Here is a 22,732-nt window from a genome sequence, read left to right on the forward strand (position 1 = left end):
TTTCATTTTTGTCTTTCTCCTGTTCATCGTCACAGGCTGCTTGAGCCTATCCCAGCTGACTTCGGGCAAAAGGCGGGCTACGCTCTGAACTGATTGCCAGTCAGTCACAGGGAACGGATTATTGTCATTTTAATTAATATAAATTGAATTACTATTCAAGTAAATGGTTTTGAGCATGGTCGTGGAAATGAATCAAAAAAGGAGCCCACCAGCATGTTTTGAGGTACATGTTCCACTGTAATGGTTAGTAGTCTGTCTGCAGCAAACACACAAAACGATGCTCTTTCCGGTGTATAAAACACAGTTAGTGGTCACCATAACATTATTAATATTGTATTCAAGAATGCTTTCCATCCACTAGCTACAATATTTTGCAAAGAAATCCCATTTCAGGCTCTGCAGTATTCTTCCATCATCATTCAATACACCCATATTGAAGAGCTGTCCAAAGTCATCCTGAAACAGATTTGTCTGAACACTGACAATAAGTCAGGTGTTATGCAGATAAGATGGTGGCATTTGCATCAGAACATACATCTGTGTTGAGGTGAATTTGCTTCAGGGAGAAGCATGTGGTCCTCTTTCACCGTTGGCCTTAATGCGAGTGCCTTAATTTCATTATTTGCATTACATTTATGAAGTATTTTCGAGCAAGATTAAATAAAACCCATGGTTTTTTTTTTTTTTTTTAACATCATTAAATTGAGTTTGAGGCTTAAATTGCTTTTACTAGCAACGTGCTGTGGTACCTTGGCAGCGGCAGTACGTCAGTACAACCAAAGTTGTTCTCGCAGAGAATGTCAACTAGTAACTGTGCACTCGTAGAATTTTTTGATCGAATACACAAGTTTTATGTATTTCAATTCAAAACACATACAGACATTATGACATGGACTACAGCTGTAGAATTCCATGAGTCAAGCCACTCCTGCACCTAAAACAATGTCAGAAGTGTTTTGCTGGGCAAAGGAGAACAAGTACTGGTTTATTGTCCAATGGTCCCATGCCTTCTGTGATTATGGTAAATTCAGTGCAATATCTATCTTCGTACAGTCGAACCTCGTTACAACGTAGAGAGCACTCACTCCCACACATACAGGTATATAGTCAATGCAGCCCTCTGTATCTCTATGAAGCCGATGCAAACATACACATGCGAAACAGGCGGGGGTGTTTCTTTCAGTCGTCAGCAAAATGGGCGTCCATCAGTGATAGGCCGATAGGGCCGGCGGTACTTGATCCGGTTAGTGATGATTACACTGATGGACAAAAACCCAGTTCCATCAGTGTCTTGTCTGTCATTATTAAACATTTTCCCAACATTTGTCAGTCGATGGTCAGAAGATGGCGCCATAGTTGGCACCCATCGGCAAGAGCTCCTCGTGAGCTTTGCTTTTTGTTGTTTTGGTCTTTTCTTTTGTCATATGGTGTTTGTTGTCATTCGTGTGGACCTGATGTGGACTGTTTTCAGCGTTTTGCCCACGGCATTCATCGAAGGAGAAGAATCTTTGCTTGATGGTTGCTCCTTTACGGCAGCACGTGTGTGTCAGCACTGATTTTGATTAGGAGGAATGTCGACGCTATTTGACTGTCGCCGCTGGACAGCCCCAGGGCGCTTGTGTTTTCTGCGCCTGTAATGGGCAGCATTTTCACAGTCTTGTTTTGTTCAGCGGAGATGTTGGCGCTGTTGGACAGTCTGGGTTGTTGCAGGAGAAGTGATCCAAACTCTTTTTTCGTCAATGGACGCTACAGTTTCTTCTTTACTTTCAAACTTAGCTTGTAGCAGACGTGCACATTTTGAGCATGAGGTCTCTGATCCACTGGTGAAAGGACACTTTGATTCTCTCCTCTTTCATTTAGAACTCCTTCAAACAACAAAGTGTATGCAGGAAAAGTGGTTAAGATTGCACGACTGTGTGTGTCCTGTTATGAATTGTTATATCATTTTGGTGTTTTATGTAAACTGTTCTGTAAAGCGCTTTGTTACAGCTGCAGCTGTTGTACAATCGCTATATAAATAAAAATGGTGGTATTGTATAGTCGTCATCAGAACAAGTGTTCATCAATGACGGACTGACGGACCATCCGTCAATACACACGGAATGGCCACCTCTGCAATTACTATTACCTTGATATTAATTGTGATTCTGAGTAGTGGCAGACGGTTGATTATTTGGTGAATATGTTGACATGATGCTTAGGTCAAGTGCACGGATTTGCATACTAATCGAGAAATCTGGTGCAGATATTTTGTTATTTCTTTACTTGCTGCAGTTATCTAACTGTGTCATTAACGTACGCAAAGAAGATCTGTCCTGTGAATAATTGTCACATGTTATTAATTAGGATACAACTTGTAACAGGCTGCGGTAAATTGGAACAAAATTGTATTTTATGGTTGAATAGCTAAAAGTAAATTTAATCGAGACTCATTTGCCTCCTGATGTATTCGTACTCATACTGTTCTCATTCAGTGTTCGTGCACCATGACTTGAAGTTTTCCTGATAGATGCAACAACACAGAGCATCATAGGCTGCAAAGTCAGGTGCATGGTGGGAGTGAGTGGAATCATTTCAAACAGACAGCTTTGCTGTGACACATTTGTGGTCAGTTTACATACGCAACAATACCACAATTTGTGTGGGGATTTTAAGGACAGACTTAAACTATTAATTTTTGGGGCGTCAAATTATAAAACTATAATTTAGTAGTATAATACGCACACTTAAAACAATCAAAACATGTACAAGTTTGAATTTGTTAGAGTTTTCTGTAATTCATAGAGGGTCAAATAACTTCTATTTAGTGGGATAATAGGTTCTCTCTTCTAGACTTAAAATGATTTGTTGACAGCACTCATTGGAGTGACCAAACAAAGGAGAAGTCCAAGGAAAGTGCATCTCTAAGATTGAGAATGTAAACAAGTTAGGGAAGACAAGCAATTTCTGCAGATTCCAGAGTCAGTTCAAACAACTCTACAACTAAGTCACACCCAACAATAGAAGTCATGAATACTGTGAAGTCAAGATCTGAGGCTTAATGTCAATGTCATGCTGTCGCACTCAGATATAAGGGCATTGGTTATGACGTGGGTGTCCAAACTCGGTCCTTTGGGGGCCTATGTCCCACCTGTTTTCTGTCTCTCCCTGCTGTAACTCACCCAAATCAAATTCTCAGGATCATTATCTTGCTTCTTCGGAGATTGCTGATGATTGATCCTTTTTCGGCAGGGAGAGATGCAAAACAGGCAGGACTACAGCCCTTGAGGACTGAGTTTAGACACCCCTGGGTTATGAACTTTGGTCAGGAAGAACCCATGAAACACTGAGATGCAAGCCAGCCATGAATTTAAAATTGATGGAAGACTTTTATTTTTTCATGACTAACTTTCAATAAATGTATTATAAGGAACTGTTAGGTTGATTGTTTTTAGTTATCATACATTTGCATCTTATTAATGATAAACTGATTGTTTGCAATGAAGAACGCTTATGCCTGCAATGATAAATGGACTATGCTTGTAATGAAGAATGCTTATGCTTTTCATAGAAATATAATGCTTTTAATGAAGATATGCTCACATTTATAATATAAGAATGCTTAGTGCACTGGGTGGCAGTTGAGGGGCGCAACCACCTTTCCGAGAAAGTGGTTGGAAAGAGATAAGTATTAAGACTAAACAGGAGCAAGGTCGGACGTGGACGGAACTGTCAACACCAGCTGCGACTTGGTGTTTTTGTAATGATTGCACACATGTACGTAATTTTCACTCACATACACACACATAGTCAAACAAGTTCAGTGTGTCTTCAACAGCCCTCACCCTTTAGGTTGGACACACCCATGTATTAGAATCACAATAAATGAGAGGGCGAGCGGGGAGATCCTTGGGTGACGTGCAGAGAACTGAAACCAATGCTTCTCCTCGTTCCCCCCTGGTACCAGAATTGAGTCTCGTGTCTCGTCCTTGTGTTTTATGTCTGAATGTCAAATTGATGGACCTGACAGGAACTTATACTTAATGTATGTGGTATAGCGTTTGTTGCTCATCATACAGAGAACCCGACCAAAACACATGTATGGATGTAAGAAGAAATGTTAGTGTTGTGGTGGGCATCAGGCTCTGGGGTTGCCAATGGTAATAGTGCTCTGCACAAAGCGGATGAAACAAATAAGGATGAAGACTTCAAATTCAACCACAATCAACTCCTAGAAAACTGAAACATAGACGGCCCTGCACCTTGCAATGTGTACCGAGGGCATTTCCTTTGACATGTCAGCACAACTCTGAATTTGGTGGGTGAAAGTAGGCTAAATTCAATGTCTGCTGGAACAAGGTCTAAGTGTCGATGCAGGGAGTGTAACATGATATTGGTGAATGTGATCAAGGTGCAGACAGATTCTGCATTCTGTGGATGTGTGTGGTGGATGAAATAATATTTCATGTATAAATATGATAACAGAGTGTATCCAACAGTCTGAATCGTAGAAATAATTGAGCACATGATTATTGTTATCATCTCTATTATATTTTTACAATAACCCCCCTGGCCATGGCACAGCTATGGTGATAGGGGAGGTCTTGGGGGGTGGGGGTTAGCGGTAATACATGGATATGAAGTATCGATGTGGTAGATGACCTCCAACTGCCCATTTCACAGCAGTAATCTGTTATTACCCTAGCCAACTTGGATCATCCACCCATGGAGGTTTACTTGCAGTATCTTATGAATGTACTTTGCACACTTGAAGCTCTTGCATGGACTCCAGCAAATGGGTTTCTGCTTCCACCATGTCAAAGACTGTGTCCTCTCGCATGACAATTTTAAAAGGACTGCAAGGATCTGCTTTTATTGGCTGTGAATCAATTTGGTTGTGCTCACACCCACAACGGCGCAACTTGTGCTAAAACCCTGCCGTGTGCCACACTTTGCCACTGACCCACTATGTAAGAATTTGAGCGCCTTCATTCACACCACTGGTTATCTGGCACAATTGCAACATACATTTATAGCTAGCTAGCTATGGCTACCCTTCGAAAATGCATCTTCCACAGGGATAGGTAACTGGCGTGCCACGACTGAATTCCTTGTTGTCGGCCATGACTGTGCGGACGTCACGGACAAAAAGCAGAAGAGCAATAGGGAGGAAAACAGCCAGTATGTAGCGCTTTGTTCTGCCATGGCCACTTTAGCCTGCCTTTTTGTTGCATCGTTTGGTTTTCCATTTTGTTTTCTCCTGCAACTCTCTGTTGTTTTTAGTTGGACCAGTTTGCTTGTTTCTTTGAAATACAAGGCTCTGGCTATCTTTTGAGGTCCGACCAGTAACTAATCATAACAGTACACTTTAGAAAACTCATGCATCTACATCTTCCTCCTATGCAGCCTCCTTTCTGTCAATAACAATGCAATTTAGTGCACTTCTCCACCCCAATTGAATTTTCACTTTCCCTAAAGACACTGCTGCGCAAGAGGAAGATGTATACACTGTCTGTATGGAATTTAATCAAGCCAGGGGTTCACAAACCTTGAATGCTTGCCAGTATTCAAAATGGTGATGTTTTCCTATCAGTGTCAAAACTGCTAAGGTATGTGAAGTGCACAGCACATTTTTCCACACTGAGCGAGGATGTTTATCATGCTTTTTGCACCCCCATTCTTTTCACTTTTAAGATTTTAGAAATGATTTTACAAGGAAAATGACAAAGATTTTGACACATTTGTGTTATTTACTGCCGCTTTCTTGTTTGTCAGTTTGATTGGCTATATTTCATTCTTATGACAGCCCATGGAGTCAAATAGCTCAAAAGTATGAGCTTCCCCCACAAACCCCAAGTTTGATATTGATTCCGGTGAAAAATAAACTTGTGAGAAATTCATGCCGCTTATCCTCATGAGGGTTGCGTGAATGCTGGAGCCTATATCAGCAGTCTTCACGCAGTAGGTGGGGTCCACCCTGAACTGGCCGCCAACCAATCGCAGGGCACAGAACCGATTTCAAACATGAATATTCCCAGATCAAATGAGAAATCTTGGAAAAACACTTGAGATTAAACGTGACTTCAAAGTAAACTTACTGTGGACGAAAGAGAGGCAGTGGCGATAGATTGAGGTTTGCTTTTCGCAGAAAAATTCCAACAAAAACAAAAGGCGCGAGTCAAAGGAGACCGCTAGACAAACTTTCGGCTCCACGTCCCTGACAACAGCCTGAGTACTGCGGGGGAGGGGGACACCACACACAGTGAAAAGTCGGGTCGATACATGTTGAATATTGCCCATTTGGGATTGGGATGTCCCAAACGTCCTTTCAAGTGGTTAGGACCAGTTTGAACACACCACACATGGCACGGATATCTGAGAATATTATTTTTGGAGCCACATTACAATAACCGGAGCGTCCTTACGATTGTCAGGAGGGGGAATTCGGGGCTAAAATCAGGCTAATCATCTTGTCGTGTGAACCAGTCTTAAGGCCCTTCTCCCACAATTCCTCAGTTTAGACAGGTGACCAGCTCAAGGAAGAGTCTTGCTTGTTTAGAATTTCTTTCATTTACGGATGATGGAGGCCACTGAGCTCATGAGAACCTTCAAAATATTTCTGTACCCCTCCCTAGATTTGTGCCTCGAGACAACCCTGTCTCAGATGTCTCCAGATGATTCCTTTGACTTCATGGTTGGTTTGTGCTCTTACATTCACTGTCACCTGTGGGACCTTATAGAGACAGGTGTTTGCCTTTGTAAATCATATCTAATCAACTGAATTTAACACTGGTGGGCTCCAATTAAGCTGCAAGAAGCTCTCAAGGATGAACAGAGGAAGCATGATTAAGCTGAGCTAAATTTTGAACTGTGTTAAAAGGCTACTTATGTACATGTGATCTCATGGTTTTTTGTTTTTAATTTTTAACAAATTAGCATATATATATATATATATATATATATATACTTGAGGACTGAGTTTAGACACCCCTGGGTTATGAACTTTGGTCAGGAAGAACCCATGAAACACTGAGATGCAAGCCAGCCATGAATTTAAAATTGATGGAAGACTTTTATTTTTTCATGACTAACTTTCAATAAATGTATTATAAGGAACTGTTAGGTTGATTGTTTTTAGTTATCATACATTTGCATCTTATTAATGATAAACTGATTGTTTGCAATGAAGAACGCTTATGCCTGCAATGATAAATGGACTATGCTTGTAATGAAGAATGCTTATGCTTTTCATAGAAATATAATGCTTTTAATGAAGATATGCTCACATTTATAATATAAGAATGCTTAGTGCACTGGGTGGCAGTTGAGGGGCGCAACCACCTTTCCGAGAAAGTGGTTGGAAAGAGATAAGTATTAAGACTAAACAGGAGCAAGGTCGGACGTGGACGGAACTGTCAACACCAGCTGCGACTTGGTGTTTTTGTAATGATTGCACACATGTACGTAATTTTCACTCACATACACACACATAGTCAAACAAGTTCAGTGTGTCTTCAACAGCCCTCACCCTTTAGGTTGGACACACCCATGTATTAGAATCACAATAAATGAGAGGGCGAGCGGGGAGATCCTTGGGTGACGTGCAGAGAACTGAAACCAATGCTTCTCCTCGTTCCCCCCTGGTACCAGAATTGAGTCTCGTGTCTCGTCCTTGTGTTTTATGTCTGAATGTCAAATTGATGGACCTGACAGGAACTTATACTTAATGTATGTGGTATAGCGTTTGTTGCTCATCATACAGAGAACCCGACCAAAACACATGTATGGATGTAAGAAGAAATGTTAGTGTTGTGGTGGGCATCAGGCTCTGGGGTTGCCAATGGTAATAGTGCTCTGCACAAAGCGGATGAAACAAATAAGGATGAAGACTTCAAATTCAACCACAATCAACTCCTAGAAAACTGAAACATAGACGGCCCTGCACCTTGCAATGTGTACCGAGGGCATTTCCTTTGACATGTCAGCACAACTCTCAATTTGGTGGGTGAAAGTAGGCTAAATTCAATGTCTGCTGGAACAAGGTCTAAGTGTCGATGCAGGGAGTGTAACATGATATTGGTGAATGTGATCAAGGTGCAGACAGATTCTGCATTCTGTGGATGTGTGTGGTGGATGAAATAATATTTCATGTATAAATATGATAACAGAGTGTATCCAACAGTCTGAATCGTAGAAATAATTGAGCACATGATTATTGTTATCATCTCTATTATATTTTTACAATAACCCCCCTGGCCATGGCACAGCTATGGTGATAGGGGAGGTCTTGGGGGGTGGGGGTTAGCGGTAATACATGGATATGAAGTATCGATGTGGTAGATGACCTCCAACTGCCCATTTCACAGCAGTAATCTGTTATTACCCTAGCCAACTTGGATCATCCACCCATGGAGGTTTACTTGCAGTATCTTATGAATGTACTTTGCACACTTGAAGCTCTTGCATGGACTCCAGCAAATGGGTTTCTGCTTCCACCATGTCAAAGACTGTGTCCTCTCGCATGACAATTTTAAAAGGACTGCAAGGATCTGCTTTTATTGGCTGTGAATCAATTTGGTTGTGCTCACACCCACAACGGCGCAACTTGTGCTAAAACCCTGCCGTGTGCCACACTTTGCCACTGACCCACTATGTAAGAATTTGAGCGCCTTCATTCACACCACTGGTTATCTGGCACAATTGCAACATACATTTATAGCTAGCTAGCTATGGCTACCCTTCGAAAATGCATCTTCCACAGGGATAGGTAACTGGCGTGCCACGACTGAATTCCTTGTTGTCGGCCATGACTGTGCGGACGTCACGGACAAAAAGCAGAAGAGCAATAGGGAGGAAAACAGCCAGTATGTAGCGCTTTGTTCTGCCATGGCCACTTTAGCCTGCCTTTTTGTTGCATCGTTTGGTTTTCCATTTTGTTTTCTCCTGCAACTCTCTGTTGTTTTTAGTTGGACCAGTTTGCTTGTTTCTTTGAAATACAAGGCTCTGGCTATCTTTTGAGGTCCGACCAGTAACTAATCATAACAGTACACTTTAGAAAACTCATGCATCTACATCTTCCTCCTATGCAGCCTCCTTTCTGTCAATAACAATGCAATTTAGTGCACTTCTCCACCCCAATTGAATTTTCACTTTCCCTAAAGACACTGCTGCGCAAGAGGAAGATGTATACACTGTCTGTATGGAATTTAATCAAGCCAGGGGTTCACAAACCTTGAATGCTTGCCAGTATTCAAAATGGTGATGTTTTCCTATCAGTGTCAAAACTGCTAAGGTATGTGAAGTGCACAGCACATTTTTCCACACTGAGCGAGGATGTTTATCATGCTTTTTGCACCCCCATTCTTTTCACTTTTAAGATTTTAGAAATGATTTTACAAGGAAAATGACAAAGATTTTGACACATTTGTGTTATTTACTGCCGCTTTCTTGTTTGTCAGTTTGATTGGCTATATTTCATTCTTATGACAGCCCATGGAGTCAAATAGCTCAAAAGTATGAGCTTCCCCCACAAACCCCAAGTTTGATATTGATTCCGGTGAAAAATAAACTTGTGAGAAATTCATGCCGCTTATCCTCATGAGGGTTGCGTGAATGCTGGAGCCTATATCAGCAGTCTTCACGCAGTAGGTGGGGTCCACCCTGAACTGGCCGCCAACCAATCGCAGGGCACAGAACCGATTTCAAACATGAATATTCCCAGATCAAATGAGAAATCTTGGAAAAACACTTGAGATTAAACGTGACTTCAAAGTAAACTTACTGTGGACGAAAGAGAGGCAGTGGCGATAGATTGAGGTTTGCTTTTCGCAGAAAAATTCCAACAAAAACAAAAGGCGCGAGTCAAAGGAGACCGCTAGACAAACTTTCGGCTCCACGTCCCTGACAACAGCCTGAGTACTGCGGGGGAGGGGGACACCACACACAGTGAAAAGTCGGGTCGATACATGTTGAATATTGCCCATTTGGGATTGGGATGTCCCAAACGTCCTTTCAAGTGGTTAGGACCAGTTTGAACACACCACACATGGCACGGATATCTGAGAATATTATTTTTGGAGCCACATTACAATAACCGGAGCGTCCTTACGATTGTCAGGAGGGGGAATTCGGGGCTAAAATCAGGCTAATCATCTTGTCGTGTGAACCAGTCTTAAGGCCCTTCTCCCACAATTCCTCAGTTTAGACAGGTGACCAGCTCAAGGAAGAGTCTTGCTTGTTTAGAATTTCTTTCATTTACGGATGATGGAGGCCACTGAGCTCATGAGAACCTTCAAAATATTTCTGTACCCCTCCCTAGATTTGTGCCTCGAGACAACCCTGTCTCAGATGTCTCCAGATGATTCCTTTGACTTCATGGTTGGTTTGTGCTCTTACATTCACTGTCACCTGTGGGACCTTATAGAGACAGGTGTTTGCCTTTGTAAATCATATCTAATCAACTGAATTTAACACTGGTGGGCTCCAATTAAGCTGCAAGAAGCTCTCAAGGATGAACAGAGGAAGCATGATTAAGCTGAGCTAAATTTTGAACTGTGTTAAAAGGCTACTTATGTACATGTGATCTCATGGTTTTTTGTTTTTAATTTTTAACAAATTAGCATATATATATATATATATATATAAAAAGGGTCGTGGGGCGTGCTGGAGCCTATTCCAGCTGTCTTTGGGCAGTAGGCAGGGGACAACCTGAACCGGTTGCCAGCCAATCGCAGGGCACACAGACGAACAACAATCCGCACTCACACCTAGGGACAATTTAGAGTGTTCAATCAGCCTGCCATGCATGTTTTTGTAATGTGGGAGGAAACCGGAGTACCCGGAGAAAACCCACGCAGGCATGGGAAGAACATGCAAACTCCACACAGGAAGCTGGGAGAAGGGTTCGAACCCTTAACTCTGCACTGTGAAGTCAATGCGCTCATTACTCGACCACCAGGCTCCTGACTACCAGGAAAAATAATATTGTCCAATCACATTTATTTTGAATTTCCCCAATCTATGTGAAGTAATTGGACGACTCCAAAAGAAATTTTTGAAATCCCACTACATTTTTTAAACAGGCTGAAATACACTTAAAACAACTCAAACAACACTTTAACGTGTTCATAAGAGTCTTATAAATAAAATGCCAACAGCATTTCAAGACAAAATGTGTTTGATAAAAAGTATTACTTTTCCTCTTCCCATAACAAGTGCTTGCACTGAGGGAAGCCATGTTCTTACTTTTTTTAACCCCTACAAATTTGGTATCATTGGAAAGCACTGAATGTCCTCTTTAGAGTAACAAAAGGAGTTAATGCGATTGGATGCACTGGGTGGGAGATATTTAGGTTTACAAATGTCCTCTACAGAGGACAAATTTGAACTACTGCTCGTCAGGAGGTTAAATAAATAAATAAATAAAAAGATATATATATATATCGCCATTGATCCATTCTCTAACGCTTATCGGGGTCAGGTCACGGGGGCACCCACAAGCCCAGACTTCCCTCTCCCCAGCCACTTATTCCAACTCTTCCTGGGGATCCTATAGTGTCTCGAACATGTCCTCAGCCGTCCCAATGCCCAGAATACCTCATCAGACCAGAATTTCCTCAAAGCTGTCCGGAAGTAGGCTTTTCATGGCTCCTCCCATGCTCAAGTTTTTGCCTCAGCGACTGCTGATGCTGTGCTCCGGTACCTGTGAACTGCCTTAGGGGTCCCACAGGCTAAAAATGCCTGATAGGACTCCTTCTTAAGCTTAACAGCATCCCTTAGTGCTTGTGTCCACCAGCGAGTTTAGGGGTTGCCACCATGACAGGCACAGACAACCTCACGGCCACAACTAGGACCAGCCATATCAACGAAAGAAGCGCGGAGCATGGTCCACTTGGACTGAATTGACCCCCCCCCCCCCCCCCCCCACACACCCCCCCCCCAACCAGGGGGAAACACCTTACCTCTGTCAGAGGTGGGAGTTGAAATACTTTCTTACAGTGGAGTCTGCCAGACACTCCCAGCAAACCCTCACAATATGTTTGGGTCTCCCGGCATCTTTCCCCACATCGGAGCCAACTCACCACCGCGTGGTGATCAGTTGACAGCTCCGCCCCTCTCTTCACACAAGTGTCCAAAAGATGCGATTGCAAATTCGATGATATGACCACAAAGTCAATCATCGAACTGTGGCCAAGGGTGTCCTGGTGCCAAGTCCACATATGGACACCCTTTTGTTTGAAAATGGTGTTCGTTATGAACAATCCGTGACGAGCACAGAAGTCCAACAGCAAAACACTGCTTAAGTTCTGATTGGAGAGGGGCCGTTCCTCCCAATCACGCCCTTCCAGGTCTGACTGCCATTGCCCACGTGAGCACTGAAGTCCCCCAGGAGAACCAGGGAGTCCTCAGTGGGAGCACTCTCCAGCACACCTTCCATGGACTGCAAAAAAGGGTGGGTACTCTGAGCTGCTGTTTGGTCCAAAGGCACAAACAACATATAAACGTTTTTCACATTGTCATTATGGGATGTCGAATTTTGAGGGGGGAGAAGTAATTCCATTTTGGAATGAGGCTGTAACAACTAAATGTGGAAAGAAATGAAGCATCATGAACACTTTCCGGGTGCACTGTAAATTAAATGGAAAATGTTGAGCCACCACTAGCTATGCTAACTTTAGCAATATATTTTGCAGCGCCTAGACACCCTAATTTGTGTCCAATCTAAAAATATGTACTTTGGCATTTGCACAATTATCATGAGCATGTTAGAAATGTACTTTCATTTTGGACATACATGTCCAAGAACTTCTGCCACATGGTTGTTACTTTCACAGGTTCCACACAATTGTGTCTTATCCCCTTTTTTTTTTTTTTTATCGTTTCTTTGGAGCAATGGGTTGCTAAAATTGCCCCTATGCTCAATCTCGCGTGGTCTCCCCTCAAGGATTTAACCTTAAGAAAGGTTGAGAATCCAAATTCAAATTATAACATTGCATTGCATTTATGCAAGGTACATGAAAATACAGGGATTTCCTTGTGATGCAGCCAAGCAAAGGCCTCAACATACTGAAAATGATGTGCATCATTATGCTACAATCCAAGGAGATCTATAAATAAGTGTGCTGTGGAGAAGGTGTCGAAAAATTAAGAAAATTATGCAAGAGTTGTAAATTGCATTGCCTCCAAAAAATAAAAAAGCATGATGATCCCTGTCAAAAAGTTTGGCTGCTTGGCTGTTATCATCAAAGAATCTCTCCATGAAAGCTGAACCTTTGATCAAATGGGTGTTGAGCGACCGGCTGCTGAGCGCTTTGCTTTGTTTGCATCCCTGCACAATTGCTTGATCTTGTTTCCCAAGACGATTGACACATGCACATGATTATTTATTGCATTGATATTGTTCATAGACTCTTACGGTCTAGCCCCTTGAAATGAAGACATTGTGGTGCATTTTGGGACTTAATTTGACCTGTAGGCTTTCTTGCTAGAGGTTGTTGTAATGCTCTTTGTCTAAGACTAGCATGTAGAGAGTAGCAAAGTAAGATTTTCATTGCTCTGTGATACTGTTGTCTTTTTACTGTGCATATGGCATCTTTAATATTGAATTAACATGAGTAAAGAAGCATGGAGCAAAGTTGGAAAGGCACTACAACTTTTTCTTGCTGGCTCTCGACGAAGGCGGACGCTTTTCTGCCCAGCTCCTGTCCTACCCCACCCTCTCCTTGCTCGCCACTCAGTCTAAAGCCCCGTTCACACGGCAACGTTTGGTCCGACGCAGCTCCGAAATAAATCCAGTCGAGCGTTCACACGTGCACATTTGCTCCGGCGTAGCTCCACTAAAGAGCTTATACCGGACCAAATTTGATCCACCTCAGGGAGGTGGTTTAAAAATTTGCTCCAGAGCAAATGCTCGTTTGCGACGCTACGCCGTAACAAATGTGCACGTGTGAACGCAGCTGGATTAAATTTGCTCCAGAGCAAATGCTCGCTTGCGGGGGAGTGGCCTCGCTACGCTCGCTACCAGAAGCACGGAATCCGACCCCGGTCGACAGTGAAGAGGGGGCCAGCGACACAGACGAAGCCCGGCCGTTTGCTGTTTGGTGTGAGCAGTTTCCTGTTCTATCGCAAAATTCAACCGATGGGAGCAGCTTTATTGGAAGTGAAGAAGCTGCCGGTCATTCTCGATGGTCTAGCGCGAATGTCCAACACACAGACTCAAGCGGTGACTGAGCTCAACCGCAATATGGATGCGGTTTTGGGGTGTCTCCGTACGATTGGCGACAACATGTTGAAGTTGGAATTCTCGCTTCGAAAAGGAAATGAGGATTTGGCTGATCGGCGCCAGTGAAGGAATACAGCCACGAACTCAAGGCCACCTGAAATTGTTGCCGGCCGTCCCAAGACAAAACAACGCTATTTGGACCCTTTCCCCTGGAAAGTACGCATGGAAGCTAGTGCCCCCACCATCACCCCCTCCTTCTTGGCCACGGACTGATAAGCTGGGACTGTCTCCATCAGCAGACCTTGACGAAGCAGCTGCGGCCTGCCCTTATCATCAACTCAATTCATCGTTCCTCCTGGCTTTTCCCCGTGATGTGACTTGATCTGCTGTGCGCTGGATGGACTGGCAGCACGCCGGTCGGGCTGCGTCGCGCTTTCCCCCCCATCCATCCGCCCCCCCTCATCACATGTTATGTCTTGTGACTTGTTGCAACTGTCATATGCTTGATGTACAGGGAATTTTTTTCTCCTAGACTTAAATTATCCTCAGAAGAGGATAGTTCGAGCATGGGTTTTTTTTCCCCTCCTTCCCTAGTGTTTACTTTTCTCAACTAAGATCTCGGGGCGCTGTACATACGGCGAGTACCGACAGGCCCTTCGCACTGTATCCCATGTTCGTCTTTGTTTTTCATGTTTCTTGTGCAGAGCGTGCCTGTTAAGTCCAAATTACCCCATGGGGATGAATAAAGTTTCCTGAATCTGAATCAAACAAAGAAAACTGGAAAGTCAGTTCGTCCTGAGAGCTGAGGAAGCCAACCACTCAGAGACGAAGAGCAAATTTTTTTACTGTGTTACTGCAAAGAGCCACATCACACACACACACACACACACACACACACACACACACACACACACACACACACACACACACACACACACACACACACACACGCATGAACTGCAGAGGTTACTTACTACTTGGGTCAGCTTGCTAGTATTTGACCGAAAATCGATTTTTGAAGCGACGTACCTCCCGCGACCGACTCGATCGCTCACACTCAAGCATATTAATTAATTAAACACACGCACACACACACACACGCGGGCAGCCCACCACGCACACATGCGCATACTCAAGCACGCACGCACGCCGAGATGAGCGACAGCCTGAACGTCACCGAACATGAAAAACAATTGACATCGAAACACACAGACACACAAAGTTCTTTTCGCCCCTATTTCCTCCTTCCAACATTGGCGATCGACTTGGGACCAGTCCGCTGGCTCCGGTTCGATCGCGATTGATGAATTGGACACCCCTGCTTTAAAATCGGAGGTAATTCGCTGACTAGCTTAGTGTTTAGCGCTGAGCACCATTGTTTGCGCATGAGCGGTGATTCAGTTGTCATCTGATTGGTTACCCTGTATGTCAATCAAGTAACGGGATTGATGGTAGGCTGACGTAGTAAGTTCTGTATCTTGAACGCCGTTGTGTGAATGGCAGCGCCACTGTCGAGGCATTTTCGACGCTTGCCATTTGAAACCTTGGGAGCCGCATTGAGCCGGCCAAAGAGCCGCATGCGGCTCGCGACCTGCAGGTTGGCCACCCCTGCCGTAGAGCTATTCAAAGCATCTAGACGGGATGGCTGTGGAGTTTTTGTTTGTTTAATAGAATTCTAGAGGGTGAGAAAATGCCCGAAGAACGGAAGAGAAGCTTGCTGGTACTCATTTTTTTAAGAACAAAGGCGATTTGCAGAGTTGTGGGAACTACAGAAGAATCCACAGAAGAATCAAGCTGATATGTCACAAAATTACAGAAACAGAAATGGAGGCGAGACTCAGGACATTTGTGAGCAACAGTATGGGTTTCTGCTTTGGAAGAATACATGCTTTATTTGCCTCAAGGGTGTTGATGGAGAAGTAGGGAAGGTCAGAGGGAGATGCTCTAGAAAACCTAGGACAGGGTACCCAGAAAGGAACCATGGTAGCACATGAGGAAGTCCGGAATCTGGTATTTTAGAACAGTGCGGGACACGGATGCGGGTAGCAGAACATTGTTGAGGTCCCCTGTAGGTGTGACAGTAGAGTTAAGGTGGAGGTGGGACTGCATCAGGAGTCAGCTCTAAGCCCCTTCCTCATTAAAATAGTAATGAATAGACTGACATAGGAGGTCAGACTGACATCCTCATGGACCATGACGTTCGCAGATGACACTTGTGATCTGCAGTAAAAGCAGGGAGCACAGTTTGAAGTAACGTGTTGATGAACACTCTATGAAGTCATTTTGATTCCATAATCAGAACATTGAAATGACATATTATGCAACTGCTGTCCTTAATATGCACATAAATCTGTTGGTTATGATCACCTGAAGCTAAAAACAATATGCACATATTTCATTTGTTTCAGTTGGCTGAGCTCGTTTGTTTTTAACATTAAAAAAAAAATAGGCACTTAATGTTTCTGCCGCAGTACTCTGACCACTTACATAATGCAAACAAAATAATTGTCATATGAAAACCGACATTTTGGACCTAGCGGAGACAGCCGCTGTCACCACCATGCTTTCTCCACTAATCTTTTGTCCAATTGGTTAGGTCACTGCTTAGTTCAGTGTTCAGTCACCGAAGTTTGGGTTCAAGATCAATCGCCTTAATCAAATAATTTTAGGATATGCAACATTCTAGTTGCCGCTCGAATCAATATGTATGGGTGGTGGCACTTGAAAAACTTTCATCCCTTGATTGTGTCCTATATTCTTCTAATTTTATTTGCAAAAACACCTTTTTTGATTCTTATTTTGATGGACGCACAGAATAAGAATACTCTGCTTCTGAAGCTATCCATGCTAATTTTACACAAACTCGGTGAACAATCGATGCAGTCCCCGGAGAAATCCACAGTCACCGTATGGATTTTGGGCAAGACATGAAGTATCAATTATTGTATTATAGTATATTCAGAAGACGTGAATATCAAACTGCTTAAACAAATGAGGTTTGAATGCATACAATACATTGCCAAGCAGGAACATTACTAATTCCCTTCAAACACAGACTCAAATAGATCTAATTCTTTTCTGAAATATGCTGGGATGCTGGTGGCGTTCGGCTGGAAGGGGTGTGGAATACAACTCGCTGGCAAACATACAAAATGAAAAGTGCAAGCTCTGTCATTTTCTGCAGATAAATGTGTTCTGATGAGCGCTGGAGACAATAGAGGCGCATAAATCTCCTTGACATGCTGAGGCTTGGCTTTTAAATACACCCTCCTCCTCCCCTCACGCTGGCACACAAACACGTACAGACGCATATGCGCACACACATGCACGTACGCACGCACTTGCTCATGCACACACCTTTAGTGTGACTGAAGTAAAAATTGGAGAGCGACACCCGTCAGGTGTGTAGGTTGAATCACATGCACATTCACAAAGCATTGTGCAAAAAAAGAAAAAAAAAGCATTAGACACTCAGAAATAGACACAAGACACCAGCATATTTGAAATACATGATGATCAAACCCTTCCTTACCCAGCCGCAATCTTTGTAATGAAATGCATAAGAGCATTTGTCGGGGAGCTAGAATTAATCCACATACAACTAAGATGCTACGATATTTTTCTGTGGCATGTACCACAAAACAATTCAGTCCTGCTACAGTCATCACAAGTTTATTTAAAAAGCTGAGACTTAATTAAACCCCAACAATGCAATAGGTGTGCTGCAGGTGAAAGAGAAAGGGGGTGGAGTTGTGGGTTTCGCGCTTGATTTGCTACATGTCATAATTTCTGCCTCCATGTTGCTTCATTCCTACTTTGCTCGATTTTTAAATTTGAATATTCACATAATACTTATCAGAAATGTTGAGCTTATTTCATATTTACTTCGCAAAATGGCTACCAATGCTTGCATAGGCATGACAAAATGGGTTCTCATTAATCAGGACACCTGGTAACTGATGCATATTTATTAATTTCTACAGATGGACAAAATTGTTGGTACTCCTCTCTTAATGAAATTGATATTTGAATAATCATAAAAGAAACAAACACAATGTTTGTGTGTAACTGCAGTAGTTGGACTCTCCTTTACAACTCTGAGACTTGATACTGCTCTGAATTCCATTTTTTTGCAAAGGCTCATCTTCTGCTGAGCTTCCTTTCCAAACAATCTGGGACGCTATCCATCGATTAAACCTGACATGTTGACGCATATGCTTTGATACAGAAATTGAGACATCGAGTCTGCTGACCCTGACTTGATGCCAACTGGTGCTATTTGTTGAGTTTTTAACTGTTGTTGACTGTGGGTTCCACAGTGAAGCTTGTGATTAATGCATCTGCATCTCATTCGATTTTGATCTCATCACAAATGCCCACATATTTTACCATTTTTGTTTTTGTTGCCGGGATTTGCATGGAGGCATAACTGCCCGCCTCTCATTATCATATTGTCTCTGTATATTCTCATGACTGTATTTTTTCTATGCTTCCTGATGAAATCTGAGACTCTCAGGAGCCCAAATCGATTCGTATTGTGTTGTGATAAACTGCAGAAAAGACAACGTGGTGTTGGGTCTTCTTCCACCTTATAGAGAAATAAAAGAACCTGTGGCCAAGGAGGGCCACAAGGAAATGGACAGATCCCCTCCTCAACACTGTCCATACAGTTTCCCTTCCCAGAACTCTCACCTGCACACATCGATATGAAAGAGGCTGATGTGTGGCATTAAAGAAGAGCATTTCACTTATTTGAGGATACGACCAAAAGAAAAAAAACAAAACAAAATTACCTTTACATTCCAATACATCCCCTTCAAGCAACTCTAAACATTGCACGACAATACAGCAGTTCACAATCAATATTTATCAATAGGAAAACTTTGTATACCATGGTAGTCCTTCGAAAGGTCGAAGATTACACGTCAGTGTTGGTGTTGGTGTTTGCGCATATGAGCTTGCAGCCCAAATGTGGATGCGCAGATCTTGCCGCAGAGCTGACAGGATACAGCAGTGTTGGGATAAAGCACTCTGTTTTTCCGGGCCAGCCTTTTGTCATCCAGGCTCTGTAGCCGGTTTCTTTCAAACTGTTTTGTGCCTTTGCGAATGGATGCCCTCCAGGCCGGTCTGTCCTGGGATAGGGTTTGCCATTGGTCAACTGGGATGCCGTAGGCCTTGAGGGTTGACTTTAGAACGACTTTGTAACGCTTCCTCTGCCCACCTGTATGCCGTTTCCCAGTTGACAGCTCAGCATGGAACAGTTGTTTAGGGAGTCTGCTGTCATCCATGCGAGTGACGTGGCCTGACCAGCGAAGCTGTGACTGGTTCAGCATGGCTTCGATGCCAGTGGTCTCAGCCCTCCGAAGGACCTCCTGGTTGGGTATCTGGTCCTTCCAGTCAATGCGGAGAAGTTTGCGAAGGCAGCGCAGGTGGAAATGATCCAGCTTCTTGATGTGCCGCCTGTAACAAGTCCATGTCTCGCAGCCGTACAGCAGAGACGGCAGCACCACGGCACGGTAAACCTTCAACTTGGTCTTGATCGAGATGCCCCGTTCATGCCATATTCGTGTGTGGAGACGCCCAAACGCCTGACTTGCTCGCGAAATGCGACACAGAACCTCGTCATCAATGTTGGCTGCAGAGTTTATGCAGCTGCCCAGGTACTTGAAGGTGTCTACATTTTTCAGCACATTGCCGTCCATGGAGATGTTGGCAGGAGGCCGAGCAGTGTTTGGGGCGAGCTGCCGAAGAACCTCCGTCTTCTCGATGCTCACTGTTAGCCCAAAAGACTTAGCTGCAGTGGCAAAACAGTCAGCAAGCTGTTGCAGGTCTTCCTCAGAGTGAGCTGCCAGTGCACAATCATCTGCAAAGAGGAAGTCGCGAACAATGGCACGGGTCACTTTCGTGTGGGATTTTAGGCGACGAAGGTTGAAGAAATCGCCATCCATGCGATAATGGATCTTGACTCCTGCTGTTGTTTGAGAGAGCGCTGCAGAGAGCATCTGGGCAAAGAGGAGACTGAACAGCGTTGGGGCAAGCACACATCCTTGCTTCACCCCGTTTGACACTGGAAAAGGGTCAGATGTATCGCCATTTTCAATGACCCTGCCAAGCATACCATCATGGAAGGCGCGGACAATCGCTACAAAACGAGGTGGGCATCCGAGTCTGCTGAGTATTGCCCAGAGTGCAGTCCGGTTTACTGTGTCAAATGCCTTGGTGAGATCGATGAAGAGCAGGTGGAGATCTTGGTGCTGCTCGACACATTTTTCCTGTAGCTGCCTGACAGCAAAGACCATATCTACCGTGCCTCTCAGCTTTCTGAAGCCACACTGACTTTCAGACACAACATCATCCAGTATGTGCTTGGTGATACGATTCAGCAGAATACGGGCCAATATCTTGCCTGCAATGCTGAGGAGGCTGATCCCGCGGTGGTTGTCACAGGATGAGCGATCACCCTTGTTTTTGTACAAGTGGATGATGTTAGCATCCCTGAAGTCCTGGGGAAGCTCACCATTTATCCAAAATACTTGGAACAGCCTGGTGAGGTGAGCGATAAGCGTTTCACCGCCGGCTTTGAACACTTCCGCTGGAATTCCATCTGGGCCTGGAGCCTTGCCTGTTTGCAGCTGCTTGATGGCTTCAGTGATCTCTGCGTGATTAGGTTGGGCATCAAGTTGATGGACCATGGGTTTCTGCTGGATGGACTCTATTGCTACGTTTGACACTTCTGAGGTCTGATTCAACAGCGTGCTGAAGTGGAGAGTCCATTGTTTCAAGATGTCCTCTTTGTCAGTAAGGAGTATGCCATCCCGGTTTCGGATTGGGGCCGTTGTGCACTGAGCGGGGCCGAAAATGGATTTTAGCCCTGCATAAAACTCCTTGGACCGTTTGTTGTCTGCGTGATTTTGAACCTCCGTAGCTTTGTCTGCCCACCAAGCATCCTTCAGCTCCCTCGTGCGGCTTTGCACCTGCCTGCGTAGCTGTTTGAAGAGGTTGTGCTTGGACGCGGAGTTCTTGTCGCTCAGCCAAGCGGCATGAGCGGTGCGCTTCGCTTCTATCAGCTTGAGGATGTCCTGGTCGTTTTGGTCAAACCAGTCCTGGTGTTTGCGCTTACGGAATCCCAGAGCTGTCTCGGCGGCTGAGAACACTGCATCCCTGAACACAGACCAGGCGTGCTCGGAAGTATCAGTATCAGCAGGCAGAGCAGGTAGCTGATCACGCAGCTTTTCTTGTAGCTCACTCACAACGCTTGCGCACTTAAGACGGGACACATCGAGCTTTCTCTTAATGCAGCTTGGTTTCTTCCGCACTGGTTTGTGTACAATAAAGCGGGCTTTGCACCTTAGGAGGACGTGGTCTGTCCAGCAGTCCGCACCTCTCAGTGCTCTAGTGTCAAGAATTTCACAGAGGTCCTGGTGTCTGGTGATGATGTAGTCAAGCAAGTGCCAGTGCTTTGATCTTGGATGCATCCAGGTGACCTTGTGAGCATCCTTGTGTTTGAAAACCGTGTTTGTTATTACCAGGTTTTCCTCAGCACAGAGACTAAGTAGCATCAGACCGTTAGAGTTTTCCTTTCCATAACCGTGTGAGCCCAGCACTCTAGGCCAGGCGTGCTTGTTGCTGCCGACCCGTGCATTGAAGTCCCCAAGCAGGAGGAGCTTATCGTTGCTTGGTACGCTGTGGATGACTTCGCGCAGGCTTGAGTAAAAAGCCTCTCTCTCCTCTTCCGGGTGGGTCATGGTAGGAGCATAGACGCTGATGAGAGTCAGGTGCGTCTTGCTCTCCAGACGCAGACGCAATGTCATTATGCGGTCTGAGATCCCTTTGGGAAGTGAGGTGAGGCTTGAGGCTATGTCGTTCCGGATGGCAAAACCAACGCCAGAGATCCGTGGTTCGGTCTCTGATTTGCCGCTCCAAAAGAAGGTGTAGCCGGCTCCCACTTCTTTCACGCTGCCTGTGTCAGCCCTTCTGGTCTCGCTGAGTGCAGCTATGGTGATGTTATAGTTGCCCAGTTCATGTCCAACAATCGCTGTCATGCGCTGAGGACGACTGTTTGCGTCCATAAGGGTCCTCACATTCCAGGCACCGAGGTTGATGTTTTTTCGACTTTGATTGTTTCGACCGCAGAGGTGGATGTCCAGCCAGCCGCGGCAAGCTGGCAGGATCAGGGTGAGGCAAGCTTTGTTTAGGCCACCTTTTCTAGGCCCTTCCCCAAAAGGGGGGAGCAGTGCACTCCCTAACTAGGGCTGCTCCGTCATCCAGAGCTGCTGCCAAAACATCCTGTTGCCTCGTGTCAGGATGGGGCGACCACTTGGCTCTGGTCGCGTGGATGCAAGCTTGTGGCTAGTGGCTCCCAGTGCCATCCTGCACCTGCCACCGTCACCACGCACTCATCGCTCCACGGCTTTGGGGTTGGCACTGACGTAACCTGGGCAGGAAGTAGCGAGTCAAACGTTGCCTCGGCATCGCGCGAATGTATTGAAGTGATCCGATCCGTTTTGCATTTTTTTCAGGCCGGGATTGGTG

At 44.5% G+C, this 22,732-nt stretch overlaps 1 protein-coding gene across 1 annotated transcript in view; it reads right to left on the minus strand.

The window, feature by feature from the left end:
* Positions 1–19,125: 19,125 nt before the first annotated feature.
* LOC109514941 (uncharacterized) overlaps positions 19,126–22,732 on the minus strand; it is a 28,146-nt gene continuing 24,539 nt past the window's right edge. Inside the window, exon 7 of the mRNA XM_019868409.1 lies at positions 19,126–22,446. Coding sequence (XP_019723968.1) covers positions 19,126–22,446 — 3,321 coding nt within the window. The remainder of the gene's footprint in view (positions 22,447–22,732) is intronic.

Source organism: Hippocampus comes, unplaced genomic scaffold, assembly GCF_001891065.2.
Source record: "Hippocampus comes isolate QL1 unplaced genomic scaffold, H_comes_QL1_v1.1 scaffold41, whole genome shotgun sequence".
Taxonomy (NCBI): Eukaryota; Metazoa; Chordata; class Actinopteri; order Syngnathiformes; family Syngnathidae; genus Hippocampus; species Hippocampus comes.